The 25,848-nt window shown below is 42.8% G+C and overlaps 2 protein-coding genes across 13 annotated transcripts in view; both read left to right on the forward strand.

Moving 5' to 3' along the window:
* The window catches only part of ACTG2 (actin gamma 2, smooth muscle), a 28,444-nt gene extending 25,539 nt beyond the window's left edge, over positions 1–2,905 (forward strand). For 2 of the 3 annotated variants that reach the window (XM_055243741.1, XM_055243742.1), the window contains one exon: positions 2,472–2,905. In XM_055243741.1, coding sequence (XP_055099716.1) covers positions 2,472–2,615 — 144 coding nt within the window. In that variant the 3' untranslated portion in view covers positions 2,616–2,905. The remainder of the gene's footprint in view (positions 1–2,471) is intronic. The other variant, XM_055243743.1, reaches the window with a different exon arrangement.
* Positions 2,906–9,591: 6,686 nt separating this feature from the next.
* Positions 9,592–25,848, forward strand: part of DGUOK (deoxyguanosine kinase) — a 31,969-nt gene continuing 15,712 nt past the window's right edge. Inside the window, exons 1-2 of one of the 10 annotated variants that reach the window (XM_055243746.2) lie at positions 9,617–9,846; positions 21,633–21,745. In XM_055243746.2, the coding sequence (XP_055099721.1) occupies positions 9,705–9,846; positions 21,633–21,745 (255 nt within the window). In that variant the 5' untranslated portion in view covers positions 9,617–9,704. Of the gene's footprint in view, positions 9,847–15,357; positions 15,444–17,858; positions 18,034–21,632; positions 21,746–25,848 lie in introns of those variants that run through there. The other 9 variants (XM_055243754.2, XM_055243748.2, XM_063617536.1 and 6 more) reach the window with 9 other exon arrangements.

Consider the following 25,848-nt stretch of genomic DNA (forward strand, 5'->3'; position numbering starts at 1 on the left):
TCCCAGGAATGTCACATGAGAAGAGGCTGAAAGAATTTGGGATGATAAGAATATTATCCAGGTGTAATGGCTCATACCTGTAATCCCAGCATTTTGGAAAGCCAAGGTGCGAGGATCACTTGAGCCCAGGAGTTGAAGGCTACGATGAGCTCTAACTCTGCCACTGCACTCCAACCTGTCTCTAAATATAAATTCAGATAGATCCTGTCTCTAAAAATAAATAAATAAATAAATAAATAAAATAAACAGAATATTGAGAGGGTTAAGAAGGAAATCAGGAGACGGGAAACAGAAGGAAAGAAAAGAAGGAGGTCACACTATGGCATCTTTAAACTTTATTGCTCCAGAGGAGGGTGAAAGTTCCAAAGAGTGGATGTTCGGTCATAGGGCCAGCTCTGCTTCAAACTCAACAGGGACATTCCTTGATTCCTGAACATCTCTGATCTACTGTCCCATCTTGGCCATGCCCTTCCCCATACTGCCTCCCAACAGGGCCTCTCGCCTCCTGGGCATCTGCAGGATGGGAGCTTCTCCTCTGCCTCTGGTCTCCAAGCAGTCACACAGACATTTTTTGCTCCTTCTAGGAACTTTGCTGCTAACAGCTTTAGAGAAAGAGTTGGGAATAGAAATAACACATTGGTTGAAAGTTACAAAGTCTTACAATAAAGCTGGTCTCTGGGGAGTAGACCTGATGTGAGGAAATGTGTTCTCAGTCAATATTCTAAGAACCTTCATGAAGGAAGGCTGCCCCAGGCCTTCCCCCTGCCTAACAGATGGTGTTCATCACAGAGAAACGGAGCAGACCAGCAGGAAACTAGTGAGAACTTGTGGGCTCTTCTCACCCAGAGCCACAGGAATAGTGCATTACTGAGGCCTGTCCTATGGAGAGCATCATGCCAAGCCTGGGGCAGGGCCTTTTACCAGGACTGTGTGTCAGGATACCACGCCTAGCCTCACTCCCAGATTCTGGTCCAACAAGTCTGAATTGCCCCCCATCACCTACGCTGATAAACAACCACCAGTGATCTGATGCATTTCCCAATTCATGAGCCACAGCTCTGACTTTAACAGTATGTGCTAGCCTTCATGGAGTTTAGGATCTAATTAGTAAACATGATTAATACCAGGACAACCTAAATAAGAAAAGCAGAAGGGAAAGGACACTCTAAGCAGAGGAAGTAGAAGGAGCAAATGTGTCCAGGCAGGTGTGTGCTTATATGAGCACCTATCCAAATTGGGCAGCAGGATTTGTATAGAGGAACTGGGGGAGATGAGGCAAGTCTCAAGGACACGGAAGAACAGATTTGGGGTGGGGGTGGGGCTTATATTTAGGACCACCAACCTAAGAGAAGCCAGAGTTTTCTCATGAGAAGTGTCCAACAATAAAATTTGTTACCTTGCTAGTGGCTGTGCATTCCCAGTCCTTGAAATAATCTGTTCAAGGAGCATTTGTGTGACTTTTGTCTGCCTGGATAATAACTTCTAAAGATCCTTCTTATTCTACAATTCCATGATCTCTGTGATTTAGGGAATATGTAAAGAGATTCTACGGCAACAAAAAAAAAAAATCAATTTATTATCTGGTTTGCTCTAGCACTGAATTCTTAGACCCTTCCAAAACTGGAAAATTAGTTGAAGAATCGTAGTCCTTCTGGATCCCCTTTGAGGTAGAGTTCAAAGTTGTTTGACCTGACAATCAATTTCTAAAAGCTAAGCCCAGGATTCCTAGTAGAAAGTATGAACAATGTAGATATTAATTTGAGGACTTCTGAGATATAATTGGCTGATGACAGCTAGCTCAAAACATGGTTTGGGTAGACTGGTTTATACTCAGGAATGGAGGAAGCCCAGCCCAACCTGCCTATGCATCCAAACTCCAGGCAAGAACAGAACAAGATTCCCCTTATAGATATTTGTATCGGTCAGCTATTGCCAAGTAACAAACAACTATGGAATCTCAGGGGCACCTAACAATGAGCATTTATTACTCATGCATCTGCGCGTCAGCTGGAAGTTAGCTGATCAAGGTCAGGCTTGGCTAAGTAAGTGGCTCTGAATTAACTGCGGGTCCAGCCAACTCAGGTCAAGTCCATATTTCTCATTAACAGGCCCAGGCTGAAGGGCTAGCTGCTCCCCAGGGGCAGTTCTTCTCATGAACATGGCAGAGCAAGAGAATATGCCCAAGTACACAAGCACATTTCAAGACCCTGTTTGTGTTATGTCTGCTAATATCCCATTGGTCAAAGCAAACACAATGCCCAGCCTCACAGGGAACAGCGCACTCTTTCCATGGAGGGAATGAGGGAAGAATGGGGAAGTGAAGGTTTTGAGCAATAATCTAATCTATCACAATGTTTCTCCTGTTCTTTTCTGACCATGGGGCTCACCTTTTCTGGGATAAGTAGATTTTTGGATCACCTTGCTTATTCTGTTGGGGACTGATCATGATTCACCACATTTGTTCTTTGCAGATTATTGCTCCCCCAGAGCGGAAGTACTCAGTCTGGATCGGGGGCTCTATCCTGGCCTCTCTCTCCACCTTCCAGCAGATGTGGATCAGCAAGCCCGAGTATGATGAGGCAGGGCCCTCCATTGTCCACAGGAAGTGCTTCTGAAGTCAGAACAGTTTCTCCAAGAATCCCCTCGAGACTACTCTGTTACCAGTCATGAAACATTAAAACCTACAAGCCTTACTTCTCTGTGTGGGGCTCTTTTTTCCTGGGCTATGTCTCATACACAGTGCTAAGGACTTTTCACACATTACTTTTAATCCATGCAATAATGCTGTAAGGTAGGTGCTATCATTATCCCCATATTACAGATGAGGAAATTGAGGCTCAGAGAAGTCAAGGACTTGCGAAGATCACACAGATTCAAGATTAAAATTCAAGTATCTGACTGCAAAGCTAGTGCTCCTTCTACTATGTCATCTTGTTTTCTTTTCCTTGAATATAAGTAAGAATGAGGCTAGATGACTCTTGGGATGGGGGTAGAAACACAGGCTTTCAGTGATGTAAGTCCTTGTGCTCTAGGACAGTTCACTAGGGAACATGAACACAGAGTCATGACATAGGCTTATGGGATGTGACATGAGGAGTTCACATACAATGTTACTGTCACTAGCATGAAGGAGGGTCACCGTGGGCCTAAGATCTCTACAAGGTTGTCATTGAGGATTAGGCTGTCTTTATTTTTATTTTTTATTTTTTTTTGAGACAGAGTCTCTGTTGCCCAGGCTGTGGTGCAGTGGTGCGATCTTGGCTCACTGCAACCTCTGCCTCCTGGGTTCAAGTGATTCTCCTGCCTCAGCCTGCTGAGTAGCTGGAATCACAGGCATGTGCCACCATGCCTGGCTAATTTTTGTATTTTTAGTAGAGATGGGGTTTCACCATGTCGGCCAGTCTGGTCTTGAACTCCTGACCCCAGGTGATCTGCCCACTGTGGCCTCCCAAAGTGCTAGGATTACAGGTGTGAGCCACCGTGCCTGGCCAGGTTGTATTTTGCCCCCAAATTAAGACAGGAGTAGCATCCTTAGGAGGGACATTTTCTCTCCTCTCTCCTGTTCCTCCTTCTCCTCTTCCTCCCCTCTTTATTAATTTCCTCCCTACCCACTGCTCTAGGTCAATTTTGTTTAATTTTACAAGTATTTACTGAATTTTTGGCATCTGGAATTGCCGGGTAAGGCCACAAGGGATTTATGTTTCCAACAAAGATGATTCCTGCCCATGAGGGTCTCACTGCTTACAGGCAGAGATAAACACATGCATACAAGACAGTGACACAAAGTGAAACAAAAGTGCCTAAAAGTACTATGAGAAAATAAGGGATGGTAATAATAGCTAACATTTATTCAGTACTTTCAATAGGCCAGGTTAAGAGTTTTGCATGGATTTCCTCAATTAATCCTCACTACAACCCTATGAGGCAGGTACTAGTATCATTTCCCATTTTATAGCTAGTTTACTGGTTTCACCCAGCTAGTTCAGCTTAGAACTAGATCCTCACATTGGGCTGGTGCACCTTTCACCTCCCCACCTAGTAAAGTCCCAGCCTTCGTGCCCCCATCAGATCCCACCTGGTCCATGAAGCTTCCCAGACATACCCATTTGGAGACAGTGGAGTCCAGTGGTTAAGCGCAGAGACCTCAATGTCAGACATTACTTGAACCCTCCCAGCACTCGATCTCTGGGGGTGGGGTGGGATGGAGGAGCGGCTTTCATAAGCCTTTAGGGGATTTCTGTGTGAGGACCAGAAGCAGACCCTGAAATGAGGATTCCCTGCAAATGACTTATTAAAGAAGTGCTCTGAGGACAGCTGGTAAGCAGAGTGCGGGGGAGGGGGCGCAGAAGAGGAAAGGGGAGGAAATCTGGCAAGGGGGCAATTGCAGGTAAAGTCCTGGAGAGGGCAGCTTCAACCTGGCCCCACCCACTGGGAGCTCTGGAGTCTAAGGCTAGCCTGGTGGAGGCCAGGGAGCCAGGCTTTCACAGTACCACCTGCCAGTGGTTGGTGAGGGCGCTCCCTGGGAGGACTGAAGTCCTAGGCTTTCCACCTGTATTGGTAAAGGCCTCCTCCAAAGAAGAGCTGCAGGCTCTGGCTGCTGGAAGAGAAAGCACAGGAGGAGGCAGGAGCGTTCTGAGATGTAGGGCACTGACACTGCGCTATGGAGGGGCATCCAGGCCTCCACATGGAGAAAGGCAGGCTGCCCAAACCGTTCCCACCAACCCCCCACAGCCATCCGACCTCCCTTCCCCATCCTTCCACCCCTACTCCAGTCTTACTCTATTTCAAGTTTAAAAAATGCTGTCCTAGATTCTTCAATGGATGTGGAGTTATCCACTGATAGAGAGAGGGACAGTGGCTTGAGGAAAGTGGAAATCCAACTGTAAGTCTATTAAAGATCGACAAAATCAGGTGTGATGGTTCACGCCAGTAATCTCAGCTACGTGGGAGGCTGGGGTGGGAGGATCCTTTGAGCCTAATTCAAACCAGCCTCTGACAGTCAAGACCCTATCAGAGAGAGAGAGAAACAATGTCCCAGGCACTGAGGGCCCACGAAGGCAGCCATTACTTATTATGTGTTATATAATGTCTATTGGGTGGTAACTGTGTGGCAGGTGTGAGCAAGTGGATTCTCTCTCTTAATCCTCACCCCCAGGTCACTGGAATCCAGAGCCCACACTCTTAACCACCTTTTGATACGTCTCCCTTTATGAGTAGGTGTATCAATACAGTTCATTCAGGGGAGCAGAGCCATTATGGGTATTATGGGAATAAGGGCTTTATTACAGGAATGAGACTTTACCCAAAGCCTGAAGGGGCTGGGAAAGTGAAAGTCTGCAAGGAACTGTGGGATACTCCAAGAGGAGTCACAAATGGGTGGAGGACCAGGTGAAACCTATATGCTGGGCACCTCTGTCTGTCATAGCATCTGACTAAAAGATTTCCACAGAGGAATGGCTGACGCTCCCACTCTGCCTTCCAAATCTCACCCCAGGTCCTCTTTTGGCCAACTCTAACTCAGAGCCTTGTTGGTAGGGCATTCTGGAAGTGTACTTTCCAGTTTAACCAAATCGATTTAGCACAATCCAGCACATTAGAAAATCTTCAATGTAGGTGAGATATAACTGACTAAAAGTCCAGGCTGCAGAATAAAGTTTGGGTCACATTTTTGTATGTTTATCTCCCTTTTTTAATGGCTGCATGACATTTTATATAATATTGGTCAGTATTTTATGTATACAGTAGCATTCACAAACACTGGAAAAATAGTAAATCCTTCAGAGCTGCACTTCAAGGACTAAGCAGAATGTCTGGCATGCAGTAGACGCTCAGCAAATATTGGATGAATGAATGGATGCTGAATGACTAGAGTTCCTGCAGGGCAACATTTTGCCCAGGGCAAAATCGCCCAGGGGCAGGAAGTGGCCTCATTCTCCCAGGTAAGGGGGAGGTAATTCTACTCACCAATATGCCACTACTTTCAGTCTTCTGGCTAGCACCCAAATGGGATGAAAACTCCCTGTTTACTGCTTCCAAGAGGAACTGATCACCACCTCTTTGGGGTGTCTTCTTTGCTCATGAAGATCCCCTTAATTGTACTTCCTCATGCGCAAAAGTGGGGCCCCAACCCTCTTCCTTGGCCACAGCTGATTGAACCATGATTAGATACCTGAACACAGCTGAGCCAATCAGATTCTCCCTTCTGGGAATTTGGAATTGGGACCTAAATAAATAAATAAATAACATTTAACAAAACAAGCATAAATAAGTAAAGGGGGGTAGAAAGATTATTACTAACGAATTAAGATAACTGACAGGCAATTTAGGCAAAAGATATTTTAGTTTCTTACATTACACTCTACATCAAAAAAATTTTGAGTGTTTTTAGAGGCTGGGTACAGTGGCTCACACCTGTACCCAGGTGAAACCCCGTCTCTACTAAAAATACAAAAAAATTAGCCGGGCGTGGTGGCGGGCGCCTGTAGTCCCAGCTACTCGGAGAGGCTGAGGCAGGAGAATGGCGTGAACCCGGGAGGCAGAGCTTGCAGTGAGCCGAGATTGCGCCACTGCACTCCAGGCTGGGCAACAGAGCGACACTCCGTCTCAAAAAAAAAAAAAAAAAAAAAAAAAAAAAAAAAAAAATCAGCAGGAAAATGCAAATTAAAACCACAATAAGTTATAATTACACACAGCAAAATGGATAAAATGAAAAAAGCTGACAATATCAACTGTTGGTAAGAATGTGGGAAAACCAGAACTCTCTCTCACTGATGATGGTGATGTCAACTAGAACGCTGTGGAACTATCTACTATTTGGTAATATCTATCAAAGCTGAGCATATATATGTAACTTATCACACAGCAATTCCACTCTTACTTATACACCCAAGAGAAATGCATACTTCTTTTTACCAAAAGACACGTACAAGAATATTTACCGCAATACTATTCATTATGGCTCAAATCTAGAAACTTCCGAGTACATTGTGGTATAGTGACATTGTGGAATACTATACAGCAACGAGAATGAGTGAACTACAACTGATAAATTCAACCTGGATGAGTCTCACAGATATGTTAAATAAAACAAGTATTTACTATATAATTCCATTTATATAAAGAAAAGGCAAAACTAATCTCTACTGTTGAAGTCAGGCTAATGGTTTTCTTTGAGGGATAGTAACTGACAACCAATGTGGGGGATTCTGGAGATGCGGATAATGCTGTTTCTTGATCTGAATCCAGGTAACATGGGACTGTTCCGTTTGTAAAAACTTCATTGAACTGTACACTTACAACACATCCTCTTTTCCTCACTACATACTATGCTTCACCCTAAATTTTTTTTTTTTTTTTTTTTTTTTTTTGAGACAGAGTCTCGCTCTGTCGCCCAGGCTGGAGTGCAGTGGCGCGATCTTGGCTCACTGCAAGCTCCGCCTTCCCGGTTCACGCCATTCTTCTGCCTCAGCCTCCTGAGTAGCTGGGACTACAGGAGCCGCCACCATGCTCGGCTATTTTTTTTTTTTTTTTTTTTAGTAGAGATGGGGTTTCACAGTGTTAGCCAGGATGGTCTTGATCTCCTGACCTCGTGATCCGCCGGCGTCGGCCTCCCAAAGTGCTGGGATTACAGACGTGAGCCACCGCCACTTCACCATAAAATTTTTAAAAACAATTTTTAGGAGCTCTGTTACTGGTGGAGGGTGCCCAGGTTCTTGGCATTTTGAACAAAGAATTGGACAAAGCGCACAAAGCAATGAAACAATGAAGCAACAAAAGCACAAATTTATTGTACACCAAAGAACCCTCCTTGGGGTAGAAGGGGCCCAAGCAAGCAGCAATTATAGAATTTTCTGGGGTTTAAATACCTTCTAAAGGTTTCCCATTGGTTACCTGGTGTACCCCCTATGTAAATGAAGTAGTGGCCAGCGATCAGTCTGATTGGTTGCAGGAGGGGACCAATCAGAGGCTGAAGTGAAGTTACGAAGTTATACCCCATGCAACTAAAGACTTGGCCTGCCACCAGCCTGACTGATTGCCCGAGGGGGCCAGTCAGAGGTACTTTCAGTTTTTCATCTGCCACCCAGAAAAGTGGGGGTTGCAAAGGGATTAGCTTCTGGTCCTTTTGTTACTTGAGTTAGAAAGTTGGGGTTTTCCTTTTGATTTAGTTCTAGGAAGTCAGCTTGAATCCGCCTTAGGTTCCCTGTCTCCAGACCCTATTTTCCTACCTCGTTGCTTTTAGATTAATGCCTGCCTGCAGACAACTTTCTCATTTAACTTTCACAACACCCCTGAGGCAGCAAGATCCTGGCGAGGCAGAGAGCCTCTCAAGCTTTTTTGGATGAATATTTTCCAAATCTGAGTTTACATAGATAAAGAAATGTAAGCAGGTTTTTTTTTTTTTTTTACAGAAGTGGCTGCTGGAGTGGAGATGGGAATGGGTAGGACTTTAGCCGCTCCAGTAGCCATTAACGCCCCACCCTGGTTATCCTTAAAAAATTCGATTAAAAAAATGTTCTTAATATATAAACATGACCTCAGCCATCCTACATGTACATCAACATAAGAAAAAGGTCCCGTGCTTTTTACGGGAACAGCTTCAAGACAGGTATCCCAGCCCCTGGCCCCTGGCCCCTCCCCAGCCCCCTTGCAATCAGATCCTTGTCTTCTAAAACCTGCCACACCTAAGAGTGCTGCCTGAAGGCCGGTTTGGCCTGTTGACTCCTGGTTTTGACTCTGGTGATTTAAGCGATTGGAACGGGAAGCACCATTTGATTCTGGTGATTTAAGCGATTGGAACGGGAGGCACCATTTGACAATATTTCGTAAATCATTACTTCTGAGGTTGTTATGATGACGGGGTGTGGCAGTCCGGCTTCACCTGTGGCAGCAGCTTAGGTCTCTGCCCTCCTGCAGAGCACACTTCACCCACAGCAGGACTCAGGTTTTATACACTGGCAAGTCTCTACTCTCCATTGCTTACGTCCAAGAACCCAACCTACCAGGTTTAAACGATTTCCAGTCACATACCTGAGCCACCACCACCTTATCCTGAAGGGATTTTTGGCTATAATGCAAATCGATTGACCAAACATTTATTTACTTATTCAAGACACCCACTAAGCAATGGGGTGTAACTTATTATCTAATTTGTTAATTTAGTCAATAATATGCCAGCATTGTGCAGGGAATTACAGGGAATAGGAAAAAGTTAAATTTGTGTAAATCATCAGATTGAGTCATTTTCCTACTTTAAAACTTCCATTTTCTTCCGATATTAAAATAAAAACCAGACAACAAGCACCTGGGGGGAGAAAAGCCCCTCTTAAAATTACAATTTTTATTTTTAATTTTATTTGTCTTCAGTTATACAATTTATTTTAAAGTTATACAAAAATGAAGTGGTTGGATTGTAGAATTACGTCTTTTAAAATGTTATTTGTCCAATGAACAAAAACCACTCGCACCGCAACTCCTGTCACCATCAAATTCTGCACCCTTGCAAAACTCTTCCTCCCCGCAACGCTTCTTTACAAACATCGCGATAGCGGAGCGGTCTCTTGGGCTCATCACGTCGCATGTTCAACCCCACCCACTTCCTGTCTGACGATCTCCTTACGTCAGCTGTGCGCTGGCGTGAGTGAGCAGCGGTACCTGGGGCGGAAGTGCTCTCGGCGGAAGTGATCGCTGTGCGAATCGTGGGTGGGATGGCCGCGGGCCGCCTCTTTGTAAGTCGGCTTCGAGCACCCTTCAGTTCCATGGCCAAGAGCCCACTCGAGGGCGTTCCCTCCTCCAGGGGCCTGCACGCGGGGCGCGGGCCTCGAAGGCTCTCCATCGAAGGCAACATTGGTAAGGGCCGGAAAGCGGCTGCCAAGCCTTGGCCTCCGCCACGCAGGCGACAGAGGCTGGGAAAGGAGCTGGGCCCGGAATGGCCTGCGTCTGATGCGGCCGGCCTTTCTTTCTGGGCTGCGAGGAGAGCCTTTCCCCTCGCAAAGTGCACTGTGTATCTTTGCCTCCTTGTTTTTAGGATATCGGGCCTCAGTACCCGCCCACAGGGACACATTTGTTGGGGCATAAAAGCCACGCAGTTAGTGGATAGGACAAGAATTATATTAGCTGTTTGTAATAGATCGAAATTGAAGCGACAAGCGGGTGCAGTTTATTTATTCTCCTAGATAGGGTTGCCATATTTAGCAAAAATTAAAAATAATATCCAGTTAAAATAGCATTTAAGATAACGAGTAATTTTTAATGTGTGTCCGATGCAATATTTGGGACATCCTTACACCAAAACAACAACGAAATCACTCATTGAAAGTTCAAATTTAACTGTGTCCTGTATTTTATCTGGCAACCCTATTCGAAGAGAGTTCCTAAACTTCAGTCGTTCAAATACCACATTCACAATTTTTGCCCTGTGTCTGTGCTAGTTGCATAATAACTTCTTAAGGCTTTTCTTAGAAGAACCTCACTTTTTAAGCTTAAAAACGTGTTAAATTAAAAATAATTTTGTTAAAAGAGTGAGATCCAGTATCTTGAATAAAAAGTAGTCAAAAAGCAAAATGAAGACAAAGCATTTCAATTTAATACTAATAAATTCTGACTTGATACTTTTACCTACCAAGTCACTGAGCCCAAAAGGGGCTTAGCAAGTGTTGAGTACTGAAGACATTGTAACAGCAAACTGAGAATTTCTTTTTTTATTCATTCAACAAATCACCTTTTGAACCACTTCCATATGCCAGCACTGTTCTTGGCCTGGAGAATACAGCTGTGAATAGAACAAATAAAATTTATCTCTGCTCTCATGGAACTCAAGTAGGGAGAGATGGACAATAAACAACATAAACTAAGCAAGGTGAACAATATGTTAGAGGTAATGAGTATGGTGGAGAAAAATCAGGGATGAAGAATTGAGGGAAGTTTTTATTTTATTTTATTTGAGATGGAGTTTTGCTCTTGTTGCCCAGGCTGGAGTGCAATGACGCGATCTCGACTCACTGCAACCTCTGCCTCCCTGGTTCAAGCCATTCTTCTGCCTCAGCCTCCCGAGTAGCTGGGATTAGAGGCACCTGCCACCACACCCAGTTAATTTTTGTTTTATTAGTAGAGACAGGGTTTCACCATGTTGGTCAGGCTGGTCTCGAACTCCTGACCTCAGGTGATCCGCCTGCCTCAGCGTCCCAAAGTGCTGGGATTATAGGTGTGAGCCACCGCACCTGGCCAAAGTTGTCATTTTAAATAAAATAAGCAAAGCCTCACTGAGAAGGTGACATCTGAGCAAAAAACTGAAGAAGATGAGGGAGCAAATCATGTGGATACCTGGGAGAAGAATCTTCTAAGCAGAGTGAAGAGCAATTGGAAAGGCCTTGAGGTGGAAAGTGTGTTCGGGGAATAGGAGGGAAATCATTGTGACTGAAGTCGAGTGAGCAAGGACAGGAGGGAAATCAGGGCAGAAGCCCAAGGGGTGGCCAGATTTTATAGGCCGTATGGGTTTTTAATCTTACCGAGATGGGTAGCCATTGGAAGGTTTGAGGAGTCAAGTGACAGTTTTACTTAGATTATAAAAAGATCACTGTGGCTGATAAGTTGAAAGTAGAGGGTGTTAAGTGGTATTGCAATAATTATAGTATTGTGAAAAGTGAAAGTGGTGAGACGTGATTGGATTCTAGTTATACGTTAACAAAAATTGAGTTACATTTTAAGTAAAATTTAACAGTGGAAGTGGTGAGAAATTATTGGGTTCTAGTTGTATTTTAAGGTAGGGCCAATTGGATTTGGTGACAGATTGAATGCAGAGTGTAAGGTAGAGGGGCCAGTGATGACTCCAATTATTTTGACTTGAGTACTTGAAAGATAGACTCCTGATTTTCTTTTCTTTATTTCCTCCTTTCCGTCTTCCTTCCCTCCCCACGCTTCCGCTCCTTTGGTGGGGTCTTGCCCTGTTGCCCAGGCTAGAATACAGTGATGCGATTGCATCTCACTGCAGCCTGCCTCCCAGGCTCAAACCATCCTCCCACCTTAGCCTCTTGAGTAGCTGGATCCACAGGTGTTTGCTACTATGCCTGGCTAATTTTTTATATTTTTTGTAGAGACAGGGTCTCACTATGTTTTCCAGGCTGGTCTTGAACTCCTGGGCTCAATTGATCCTCCTGCCTTGGCCTCCCAAAGTGCTGGGATTACAGAAGTGAGCCTTGGTTTTAAGCATGTTAGGTTTTTACATGGCTATTAATGTCCAAGTAGAGGTATTGAATAGGTAATTGGATATGTAAGTTCAGAATTAGGGTCTCCCTGGACTGGAGCTGTAAATGTAGGTGGTATTTAATGCCAGAGACTATGTGTTTATGGAAAGGACTGAGCCCTGGGCGTGCAAATATTATGAGACTGGGGAGATGGGAAGGAATAAGCAGAGACTGAGAAGGAATGCCCACTGAGATAGGAGAAAAAAACAGAATGATATCCTGGAAGCCAAGTGAAGAAGGTATTCAGTGGGAGGGAATGATCAGCTGTGTTATACTGTTTAAGTAAATGAAGGTCTTTGGTGAACTTGAAAAGAACAGTTTTAGGAGTGTTAGGAGTGAAAGCCTAGTTGGTATAGGTTCAAGGAGAATGGGAGGTGAGGAGAGTGGGTTAAGATAACTGGAAGTTTTTAGAAAGGGAAGTCATGGGGTGGTAGCTGAAATTAGAAGAGGGTGTGAGTGTTTAACATTTTTAATTTTCTTTTCGTGAAAAGAATTAGAGCATGTTTTTAAGTTGACAGAAGTGGTCTAGTAGAAAGGAGGAAAATTGGTAAATCGGGACAGAGGATAGAATTGCTGGAGTGATTTTTAAGCAAGAAAGAATGGAATCTATTGCTCAGTGGGAAATAATTTAGCCTTAGCTAGGAGCACAATTCAACCCTAGTAACAGGCGTGATGGCAAAATATATGAGCACCAACTTCAGTGGGTGTGGTGGGAACTTGGGAAGGTCTTTTGGTTGTGTCTGTTTTCAGAGTGAAATAGGAAGAAAGGTCATCAGCTAAGAGTGAATGTGGAGACAGAAGACATGAAATACTCTAGTGAATAAGCAAGAGAAATGTTGAATTACTGGGTACCATTTAGGACCCACTTGGAGTTAGCAGTCATGAATTTAAAATGAGACCAGTCACCATGGCTGTGTGTTTTTCTCCAGCCAAATCCGAAACATTGAAAGGAATGGGAAGAGAGAGTCCTGCTATTTGCTTAAATATGTTTTGTACTGTACTTTGAGAAACACACCCCTAAAGGAAGCTCCGTCCTCAAATCCCAGAGAGAGAACAGGGTATATCACAAAGTAAGTACTTTGGACAGGTCATCAGATAAAGTTTGAACTCCCTCTATTTTCCTGACCTTTGCTTCTTAACCTTGTCAAATTTTTCTGCTTCTTCCTTGCTTTCTCATGCAACAGAGGCTTACTGAGTGAGGACTAAGAGTCCACTCTTGTGCTGAGCACAGCAGTGAATGGGATACAGCTTCTGTCCTTCAAGGAGCTCACAACTAAGTAGGAGAAACAGACTCGACGCAATTTTCTTTTTTTTTTTTTTCTTTTTTTTTTTTTTTTGAGACAGAGTCTTGCTCTGTCACCCAGGCTGGAGTGCAGTGGTGCAATCTCGGCTCACTTTGACCTTCGCCTTCCAGGTTCACGCCATTCTCCTGCCTCAGGCTCCCGAGTAGCTGGGACTACAGGCACCCACCACCATGCCCGGCTAATTTCTTGTATTTTTTAGTAGAGACAGGATTTCACCATGTTAGCCAGGATGGTCTCGATCTCCTGACCTCGTGATGCGCCAGCCTCGGCCTCCCAAAGTGCTGGGATTACAGGCGTGAGCCACTGCGCCTGGCTGACTCGACATAATTTTCATACTGTGTGGTGAGATCCGTGATTGGGCGTGGAAAGCCAGAATCTCTGGGGTAGGAATTCCCAAAAGGAAGAAGAGGAAAAAGTGTTTCAGGCATAGAAAGCAACATGTGCCAAGGTGGTGAAGCCTGAAGAAACACATGCAGTTTTTTGTTTTTGTTTTTGTTTTTGTTTTCTAGATGGAGTCTCATTCTGTCACCTAGGCTGGAGTGCAGTGGTGTGATCTCATCTCACTGCAACCTCCGCTTCCCAGGTTCAAGTGATTCTCCTGCCTCAGCCTCCCAAGTAGCTGAGACTACAGGCATGTGCCGCCACGCCTGGCTAACACATGCAGTTTTAATGAAAGAGAAGTAGTTGGATGTGCCTGGAGTTGAAGGGACCTGTGAAAGGGTGGCAGAACAAGGGGTTGGAAGGGTGGGATTTGCCATATGTCGAAGAGCCTTGTGGACCATGCTAGTTTATCCTGTTGGCAGTGGGAGGCTGTTGAACACTTGAAGCCAGTGTGTGCCATGACCAGATTAATTTAAAAAAGGAAACTGTGTAGGATGAGAAAGAAAGCTCCATAAAACAGGCACTTTCTTTGTATATTTTGTTTGCTGCAGTACCCATAGTGCCTTGCATCCAGTTTGTTGGATGAATGAATAGATGAATTGGAACAGAGTTGAGTCTGTGCACTAGTTTTATGGCTATTGGAGTAATTGGAGGGAGGAAAGATGCAGGCCTGAACAGAAGAACTGGAGAGACAGCGAAGTGATGGTTTGAGAGAGATTTTGGAAGTGGGATTGACAGGATGTGGTGGCCACTTGGAGGCGAGGTATAAGGAGGAGTAGAGGAGGGTGACACTGAGGTTCATGAGGATGGGAATAAACGAAGAGGTGGTCTGGGGAGGTTAGAGTGATATGTTTTGTATAAGGTGCCTGTGAGACATAGAGAGAGGTGTTCTGAGACAGATTGGAATATGTGCCTGAAATCAAGAGAGTCCGGAGATGGGTGCTGAGATTTCAGATGTGGAAGTTGTTGACTGGTGGGTAGAGGGTTAGTTGGTGAAGCCTTGGAAGTAAATGCAATTGCCCAAGAAAAGGGTGATGCGAAGTGAAATGGGAGGATCTAATCTGACTCTTTTTACTTTCATCTCCCACTACTCTTCATCACCCCACACACCCTGATGACTCTCCCTAGACAGAATTAGTCACTGCCTCCTCTGTGGGCTGACATAACATTTTGTACCCACAACTGCTGCAGCACTTGAGTTCTGCTGAGCTTGTTTGCACATTCACCACCTTCCTTGGGCTCTGACCACTCAGTGTGCTGTTCATCTTTGTATTGCTGACACCTAACCCCCGCCTGACCCAGTGTACTCAGTACTGACCAGATTCTTGAATCCTGTGCTATGATATCCATGTGGAAGTTAGGCATTGGTACCCACACAGGGAATATATTAAACTGCTTTTCAAATCAAGAGTGATCATCTTCTCTAATCACAGGTAACATCCTCAAGCAAATCAGAATGAGAGCACCCATTCAGGAAACCTGAACAGGGAAGGTGAACCCCTGTCCTGACCAAAATTAGGTATGTTTAGAGGGGCTTTTCTTGTATTCCTTCTGCTCTAAGTCCTGTTATTCTGATCTTGAAGGTGCAGACAGCAGCGTGTAAGGAAAATTGATCAGTGAAGTAGCAACTAATGGCATCTAGCATGACTTACGAAGCCATATAAGATGTGTGATTGAAAATCAAAAGCTTGGTACCTAGAACCCCTGAAAATCTAAAAAATCAAACACCTAGCCTGTCTTTTAAGACTGTTCATTCCTACAGTGTATTATCATCTTCTTGTGATTATCTTACGATTACAAGCCTAAATTGAAGAAAAGATTGCTGTATGAAATCTCACTGTCAGTGAGTCATCTCAGCATTTTTACCTTATTTTTAAAGACCCAACCAGAAAAGAGGAAACTCTTTTGCACTTTTCAATCAAGAAACTTAAACATAAAGCAGTAGAGGGCTTCCCTAATAACATGTTTCCGCCAGCATTCAAAATTAGTGACTTCACATCACTAATACGTGTCTTACTTATTTTGAGTATAAACGATTGGGCAAAGAATCCTTGGGAAAAAATAGCCTATTTATTTCAAATACTGTATAGTGGATTCTCTATGCCTGTGACTCACCTCCTTCCCTCCATCACTGTTCTTATACTCAGGATGCAAAGGTTCAGTCTCTGTCTTCAAAAGTGAGCTCCCAGTCTAGCTGGAGGGAGTGATGAGTGAACAAATAATTACAGTGTAATCCTTTGGTAAACCAGAGCAGGCAGTAATTAACTCTGCCTAGAGATGAAGTGGAGCTGGAGACAGTTCAAGGAGGCTTCACAAGAGAAGGTGGCAGGGGAAAGCTGAATCACCTGGTAGGCAAGGCGGGGAGGAGGGGATGTCAGATCAGTGAGGGTCTTTTGTGCTGAACAGATGAGTTTGGATCATAGGAAGGTGTGAGAAAGCTTTTTGCCTTTTTTTCTTCATAAACTGTTTTTCATGAAAAAAGGCATCAAAGTAAAATGTATTAAGTTTTTTTTAAGCCTGCTGACTGATTTTTATTAACTTTGCCTAGAATGCTTTTAAGCTTGGAGCCTGTGTGATCCTGGGTACTCAGTCTTGGGGTTGGAATGTAACTTGAGGGCAAGCTCTCAGCCTAGATCATTTCAGTTATAGTACTTACCTCTTAGCTGCTCCATAAACATTTGTTGATTGAATGAATGAGTGAATGAATGCAGCATCAAATACACTATCTGAAATAAAGACTTCAATTTTTTTTGGAAGGACTTTTTAAAAAAGACATTAGACAGTTTATATGTTCTGACTTGGTTGGATTTTGGTAAAAGATTTCAGAATTGGATTTTTTTTCTCATGTTTTTCATCTTGTTCAGGAGTTGAAAATGCCTAGAGGTGATAAATATAGGCTCCTATGAAATACAACTGTATTAGACGTAAAATAATGGGATCTGTTATTTTGGGTATTACATCATATGCTATCTTGCTACTAGATTTTAGCATTACATAGCTACGGTAGGCATTGTCAGTTTATAGAAAATTTTGTGGGAAGAAAAAACCATGCCTTAGGAAAAGATGAGTGGTAACAACAGAACTCTCTGTTCCAGCTTGTGGAATGAGAATAGTGGAGCTAATGAAAATCAACATGTTGAAGTAATATACTCTTAAAGTACCTTCCACCTTTTCTTAAAGTTGTGGCAATATAACAACAGAGAACACTGGTGGCCAGGGTCCCAAGGGAAGGTTTGATGCTGCTTCTAAGTTCCGGTACCTTCCAAAATTCATAATACCAAGAGTATATTGAAAGACAGGCTGGGCGATGTGGCTGACGCCTGTCATCCCAGCACTTTGGGAGGTTGAGGCGGGCAGATCACCTGAGGTCAGGAGTTCAAGACCAGCCTGGCCAACATGGTGAAACCCTGTCTCTACTAAAAATACAAAAATTAGTCAGGTGTGGTGGCACATGCCTGTAGTCCCAGTTACTCGGGAGGCTGAGAGGCTGGAGAATCAGTTGAACCCAGGATTTGGAGGTTGCATGCAGTGAGCCGAGATCACCCCGCTGCACTCCGGCCTGGGCAACAGAGCAAGACTCTGTCTCAAAAAAAAAAAAAAAGGAAAGATAACATCAGTGGCCCGGCGCAGTGGCTCACGCCTGTAATCCCAACACTTTGGGAGGCCAAGAGAGGCAGATCGCTTGAACTCAGGAGTTTGAGACCAACCTGGGCAACATAGTGAAACCCTGTATCTGCCAAAAATACAAAAATTAGACGGGCGTGGTGGCACACACCTGTAGTCCCAGCTACTCAAGAGGCTGAGGCAGGAGAATCGCTTGAACACAGGAAACAGAGGTTGCAGTGAGCCGAGATTGTGCCACTGCACTCCAGCCTGGGCAACAGCTACACTCCATCTCAAAAATGAATAAATAAACAAACAATATATTGGACAGGTCAAACATACTGGACAGCTACTCAGGAGGCTGAGGTGAGAAGATCACCTGAGCCCAGGAGGCAGAGGTTGCTGTGAGCCAAGATTGCACCACTGCACTCCAGCCTGGGTGACAGAGAGAGACCCCCATCTCAGAAGGAAAGATAGCAGCTAAGCTGGGATCTAACTAAATTGCGGTAAGTCTGAGATAGTGATATCATAAGAGATTGGCTGAAGAAGTATGGCTTTCTGTAGACAGGGGTGTTCTGGTCACTAGGAGGAGGCCTCTGAAGCAGTGGAGAGCCAAACACCACCACTCTTAGGAACCCCCTGTGAACACCTTGAAACATTTGTCAAAACAAACAAAGAAGGAAAAAAAAAATCTATGATGATCAGGTATCACAGCACTGAGAAAGTTATACTGTGTCTGGCCTTAATAAAAACATATAACTTTGAATTATTTTTTAAAGTAATTATTCCACATCTGTAGGTGGTACCTGGCACAGCTCAGTTCCAGTGGAATTAGTTTAAGAAATACTGCCCTGTAGTGAATTACCCAGGCTCTCCAAGCCCCAGAAACATGGATGGCACAGCTCTCAGGACCTTTCACCACCATTTACTGTCATTGTGTGCTGAAGCTGCCTTGTGATTACTAAACTGGCTTTCCAGAAGCCTTGGAATGGGGCATGGGTTACAGAGTACCCTGGGTATTAGATGTTATTGTTCCAGTCATTGGAACTGTATATTTCCTGTTAGATCTAATTTGTTGGCATTCTAGAATTAATATATTTAAATTGCATGAGTCAATTTCTTGGAGTCCTGACTGCTCTTAGATGAACTAATAGTGTCTGACCTCAGAGCCCTTCCTTTCCATCTGCAACAGTTTTTTAAGGTAATTGTTTTTAACTTTTAAGAAATATAAGTAATTCTAACAATTATTCAATCCCAGCCATCTAACAAGCCAGCTACGTTTATCTTTTCATATTAATTAAAATAGCTTTTTAGCTATTAAATAGCAGGGACCATATTTTAGACTTGTTAACCTACAATCTAAATATTGACCATCTGGGCCAAATATTTTAAGTGAGGGCTTACTCAGGGCAGACAGTTATTTGATAATATACACATTCAACCACTTCACACCTGACCAGTGTGGTAGGAATTCAGAGCTAGAGAAGTCCTGAAGAAGTGGCACCTTAGGCTTGCTGGAGGAAAGGATTTAGACACAGGCCTGGAAGAGCAGGGGAGGGCATTTATTCATTGGAGTGTGGGAAGAGCAGGGATCGAACAGATGTGAAGAAGCACACACAAGTTAGGTGGAGGTGGGGACTGAGAGATGAGCGTGACTACAAATCCATAGATTCATGCTGTTTGTTCTTATCCTGCCTATTCAAAGAGGAGTTGGGGTGGCATGTAGTAAATGTCATCTATTAAATGTGTGGGTTCTTGTGCTGAGACATCAGCACCCCAATCAGTAACTCTAAGTGGAAGGATGCCCCCCTTCTTTCTCTTGAGAAAGATTACTTCTGATAGAGGAGACTGAGGTCCAGATACAGTCTTAAGATTTATTTTTTATTTTTCACAAATGTAGGTTTCAGAGGGAACTGAAATTAGTAATATATTGTGTATTTTATTCATTCGGCCAGGTCATTAAGTTGTAATTCATTTTCTGCCCTGGAGGAGCCCCATCCTCTAGCTGGAGAAACACAATGACAATTGCAGTGATGGATACCAGAATACCAACCAAGCAGAAAGGCAGACTAGCTAATCCAGCTTAAAGGTGTCAGGATCTGGAAAGACTTCACAGTGTGGAGGTTCATCTAAACAAAACCTGGAGGATTGAGTAAGAGTTGGTCAGGTGTGGAGAGGAGGCGCTTCAGGAAATGGGACAGCATATGCAAAGTCATATTTACAAGAGAACATGGCATGATTGGAGTTTGGTCCTGCAGGAGGGTAGGCTACCTAAAGGAAAGCCGAGGCCAGAGAGGCATACACAGGGATCAGATCTTGTTGTGTCTTGCAGACCATGTTAAAATTTGGAGTCTGTCATGAAGCTTGTTCAGGTCTTAGCTCAGATGTCACTGACTTCCCATTGCCCTTAGAATAGAATTCAGACCTCTTACCATGGCCACAAGGCCCTATGTGACCTGGCCGTGGACTGCCCACGTGGCCACACCCATCTTGAGCCACTCCATTGCTTGCCCTTGCCGTAGCCAATTAGCCAATAGAGAGCTGTCAAAAGATTGTAAACAGTTATTTCATGTTCAGTCTGGCCACAGTATGGAGCATGGATTGAAGAGAGCAAGGTCAGCATCAGAAAGGCAAGAGATGATAAGAAGCTGATCTTGAGCATGGAGGTGGGAATGGAGAGAAAAGTACAAATATGTAAAATTTAGAAGCAAATGCAGAAGGATTTGGTGGCCACTGAGGTTTGGCAGAGGAGGGACTTCTGTCAGTGAGTGGATGGTGTGTTCATACCCTGAGGTCTGGGATACAGGAGGAAGCTCAGTTTGGTGGGAAAGATGATTAGTTCATTTAGGAAATATGTTGACTTTGAGGTGTTTGTGGGATGTCCCAAGTGGAGATGTCAGGAGAGTTCTTGAATAGTCTCTGGAGCTCATGGAGGTATGGGCCAAACATTGGTATAAATGGGAAAAGATAACTTGAATGTTGTGGTACTAGGTTGATTTCATCTCCAAAATATTTCTCGAAACAACCGCTACTTTTCACTCCTCTGCCATCACCTGGGGGCAAGCTGCTGTATCTTTTAACTAGTCTGCCTGCTTCTGCTGCAGCCCATTCTTACACAGCTAGTGGAGTGATCTTCTAAAAATGAGAAGGAGTCTTATAATTTTCCTACTTAAAACCAATCTTCACTAACTTCCCATTGCCCTTAGAATAGAATTCAGTCTTCTTACCATGACTACAAAGCCCTGTGTGACCTGACCCTGGACTCCTTGTCTGTTTGGCCACACCCATGTTGAGCCACTTCTCCATCACTTGCTCATGCTGTAGCCATACTGTATGGCTTCTTCTAGGGCCTCAAACTTCTGTATTATTGTGTGTCAAGTTCTTTCTTTCAGGTCTTTGTGTATGCTACTCCCTTTGCATGAATTGTCATCTTTTAGGTCTTACCTCAGATGTCATTTTTTCAAGTGAGTCTTCTCTGACCTCCTGGGCTATGTTAGTGCCATCCTGCATTTTTTCCTAGCACCTAACACAATTTGTTAGTAGTTAATTGTGTGTTTGTCTACTATCTATCACCCATACAAGCTCTGTGAGGGCAAAATCCATTCTGTGTTTTGTTTACCATTGTACCCACAGTGCCTGACAGTCCTGAGCACATAGTCAGCACTCCATGAATATTTTTTAGATTTGTTGAATGAATGAGATTATAATCATTTTTATTTTTTATCTTGAAAAACTTAGAAATTTTACACCGTCACAGTACAAATAGAATGGTGACTCAAGTGATAGAATTTATGGAGCAGATTTCATCTACTTTTACATTTTCAACTGTTATTAAATGCTCTGCCTCTGGAAGGTTGAGACATGGAAATTGCAAATTAAATCTTAAAGGAATTTTTCCTCACTATTGGCTGTATTCATTACAGTGGCTCTGGTTAGCATGGATTGATCTGTTATCAGTCTGACAATGGTATGGCTGCTGAGTTTGAAATTCAGAAAACTAATACTTGTTCCCTTGAGTTTGGGCATTTGTGGCAGAGTTTAGTAGCAGCCTTCTCCTTCCACCCTGATTTGGGAAACATCCCAATACATGCTGTTTGCATTGCAGCTGTGGGAAAGTCCACGTTTGTGAAGTTACTCACGAAAACTTACCCAGAATGGCACACAGCTACAGAACCTGTAGCAACATGGCAGGATATCCAGGCTGCTGGCACCCAAAAAGTAAGTTTTTAGTTGTGGTGGGTAGTTGGCAGGCATGGGTGAATAATCTAATTGTCATAATTTAATTTACTCTCAGTGAGTAAAGTAGCCCAGTTTGAGTGTCCTTTTTAAAATAGCTTCATTCCAGAAAGCAGGCCACTTAGATCAGAGAGGATATGACTTGTTTGAATATGTGTAGTTTTGATTTTTGTGGTTTTTATATGTCTATCTAAGTGACTGCCTCTGTTGTTTGTGGTTTCCCAAAGCATGTCCAACCATCATGGATGGCTTTGAAGATGAATTTTGTCATTCTTACACTTAAGTATTTATATTATTACTTAAGCTAACCACTAGGATTAATAGCTAATTATAGTGATTTTAACTTTTTAAATAAAGTCTTAGAAATTGGAAGGGATATTAGAGAGGTTCCAGTCACACTTTGAGTCAATGGGAGAGGTAACAGCTAACATTTATGAGCATGTACTATGTGTCAGGCACTGTACTATGCCAAGCACAGTACATTTCACTTACACCTCATGGCTTAGGCCCTGGTGTCAAGACTATGGCTTTGGCAGAGGCCATAGGGTTGGTTTCCAGCCACATCAGTCTGAGTAAGGCAGGACCTGTTTGGACATGACCCTCAGAGGGAGCAGAAGCACCATGCCTCCTCAGGCACCATGAACTGCTCCTGCCGCCACCTGGAATATTCACTGAGTGGCACATTCTGGTTCTTAACTCTAATTACTAAACAATTCTGCCTTTTAGTGAGCCATGTTGCACCCCTGTGACTCTGACTCATTGGTTCAAGTTCTACCTCCTAAGTCTTTTAACTTTTCCCCGTAACAGCCCTATATATAGTTGAAGGTAATGATTTTCCTGTTCTTTCTCCCCCTCAAGTCTCTCTCCTTTTTTCTTTTCTTTTCTTTTTTTTTTTTTTTTTTTTGACAGTCTCATTCCGTCACCCAGGCTGGGGTGCAGTGGTGTGATCCCGGCCCACTGTAACCTCCACCTCCTGGGTTCAAGCAATTCTCATGCCTCAGCCTCCTGAGTAGCTGGGACTATGGGTGCATGCCACCATGCTGGGATACTTTTTGTATCTTTAGTAGAGACAGGGTTTCGCCACGTTGGCCAGGCTGGTCTCAAACTCCTGGGCTCAATCGATCCACCCACCTTGGCCTCCAAAGTGCTGGGATTATAGGCATGAGCCACCACGCCTGGTCAAGTCTTCTCTCTTTCAAGCCAAACACCTCCAGTTTTCCTCCAGGCTATTCTTTACTCTGAAGTAACTTTACCTAAGTGATGAGTCCTAGTTTGTTCACTTTCCACTTTGGATTTACTAAGAGTGCTACTTGGAGGTGAACAGGACATTCTGGATGTAGCCTAAGTGGGACAGAGTATCATGGAACTTGTTCTAGGTGCCATTTTTTTTTATTCCAACCCAGAATTGTGTTACCTTTTGTGGCTGGCATATCATGCCTATTGAGGATTTTTGCTTCTTAAGTTGTCTGTTTATATGTCTGTATGTGTGCCTGTGTGTGTATTTGTGAAATTAACTTTCCTATGCAGGAATAAATTATGTATCTTTTTCTGAGTATGCCACAGGTCACCTGTGTGTATTTCAAAATACAGTCATGGGCTGCATAATGATGTTTCTGTCAATGATAGACCTTGTATACAGTGGTGGCCCCATAAGATTATAACAACATATTTTTACTGTACCTTTTCTATGTTTAGATACACAAATACTTACCATTGTGTTACAATTGCCTACAGTATTCAATACAGTAGCATGTGATACAGCTTTGTAGCCTAGGAGCAATAGGGTGTATCATATAGCCTAGGTGTGTAGCAGGCTATCTCATCTAGGTGTGTGTGAGTACATTCTCTGATGGTCGCACAGTGACAAAATTGTCTAACGACAATTTCTCAGAACATATTCCTGTTGTTAAGTGGCACATGATTGCATGTTCACAATTGTTTGGTATTCCTCCCTTCTAGAAGTAGAGCGTAATTCTTGCCTTGAATGCAGCTGGACTTTGTGATTTGTTTCTAGTAAATAGTAGCAAAAATAAGAAATACCTTTCTAGGGTAGGTCATAAGAGACACTGTAGCTTCCATCTTGTTCTGGGGGAAGCCAGCTGCCATGTCAGGAAGCAGTCTTTTCAAGGGGGCCACACGGAAGGAACTGAGGCCTCTTGTGAACAGGTACATGTCTTTTTGAAATTGGATCTTTCAGCCACAGTCAAGCCTTCATACAACTGTAGCCTCAGCCAACATCTTGACTGAAACTTCATGAGAAACCCTGAAGCCCAGCCACCCTGCTAAGCTCCTTCCCAAATTCCTGCCCCATAGAAACTGAGATAATGAATGTTTTTGTTTAAGCCACTGAATTTTGGCATAATTTGTTAGGCAGCAATAGATAACTAATCATCCTGTAATCCCATTATTCAGAAGTAAAATGGACATTTTTCTACAGAAAAAATGTATAGATTTACATATACTTACATAAATGTATAAAATATATATACATTTGCTTTTTGAAACAAAAATTTTGATTGCCACCTGTATGTCACTTAATAGACAAGATCTCCCTTTCACAGTAATGTCATTTTAATGGTTGTAGTGTACTGCATAATATGAATATTATCATTTAGTTATCCAGTCCTCTATTTTGAATATTTAGTTTTCTAATTTCTTCCTATTATAAGCAGTGTTGCAATGATGAATATCATTGTAGCTATACTGTTTGTTTTTTAATATAAAGCCATGCTTTGTGTATCTTTTTATTTTTTAGTGAATTGCCTGTCCAAACCCCTTGCCTTGTTTTTTTCTATTGAGATCTTCATCTTTGTGTAATGGCTTCATAAAAACTCATTGTATGTTAAGTATATTAACTCTGTCATATATTTGTTTGTCATTTTTCATTTCTTTTTTTTTTGAGACAGAGTCTCGCCCTGTCGCCCAGGCTGTAGTCCAGTGGTGTGATCTTGGCTCAGCACAACCTCTGCCTCCCGAGTTCAAGCAGTTCTCACTCCCTCAGCCTCCTGAGTAGCTGGGATTACAGGTGCCTGCCACCACACCCAGCTAATTATTGTATATTTAGTAGAGATGGGGTTTCACCATGTTGGCCAGGCTGGTCTGGAGCTCCTGACCTCAGGTAATGTGCCTGAATTGGCCTCCCAAAGTGCTGAGATAACAGGCGTGAGCCACTGCACCCGGCCATGTCATTTTTCTTTTATCTTGGTATATAATATATTTTTACAATATAATACATTTCAGTTTTTATGTAGTGTAACCTGTCCTTCTTTTTCCTCATAGTTAGCACCTTTGATGTTAAAATTGTAGCCCAAGAGTATAAAAATAATCTATTTCTTTGTGTTGCTTTTGTGGTTTTATGTTTTATGTGGCTTTACAAGTTATAGGACTTTAATTTTTTCACAAATGGTTATCTACTTATCCAGTAGTATTCTTGTTTATTCCTGAGCAGAATATATATTTTGTTTTTATTGTGACTGGGATCTTTTTTCCACATCATCTTCTGAAACTAGTTATTGCTGTTTTAATGGAAAACAGTTGATTGTTATATTTATCTTATATGACTTAATTTCTCATATTTTTTTTTATTTGCTTGGAGTTTTGGAAAATAATAGTTGTCTCTAAATAGTAATCATTTGGAAGAGTTTTCTAATATCTGTACCACATTTCTATTTTCTTGTTTTCTTTCATTGGGTAGAACTTCCAAAGCCATATAAACTAATAGCAGTGAGGGTAGTTTCCTTATCTTGTTCTGTCATTAATGAAACTGCCTCTAATATATCAGTTAAGTTTAGTGTTTGTTATTCATTTCAATAGACCATGTGGTAGATGTACCCTTTTGTTACTAGAATAGTAACTGTTTTTATCACGATCAAATGTTGAATTTCCATCAAAAAACACTTTAGCATCTAGTGAGATAAACAAGGGGTTTTTCTTTTTTAATCTCTTAGTATTAGTGATAGATTTAATAATGGTACCATCCTCACATTTCTAGAATGAACTTTTTTTTGGTCATGATGTACTATTCCATTAATTTGGTAATGTGTTGTTTGGAATTTTGCATGTATATTTATTTATACAGTTGGTTG

This window comes from Symphalangus syndactylus, chromosome 14 (genome assembly GCF_028878055.3).
Source record: "Symphalangus syndactylus isolate Jambi chromosome 14, NHGRI_mSymSyn1-v2.1_pri, whole genome shotgun sequence".
NCBI classification, from domain to species: Eukaryota; Metazoa; Chordata; class Mammalia; order Primates; family Hylobatidae; genus Symphalangus; species Symphalangus syndactylus.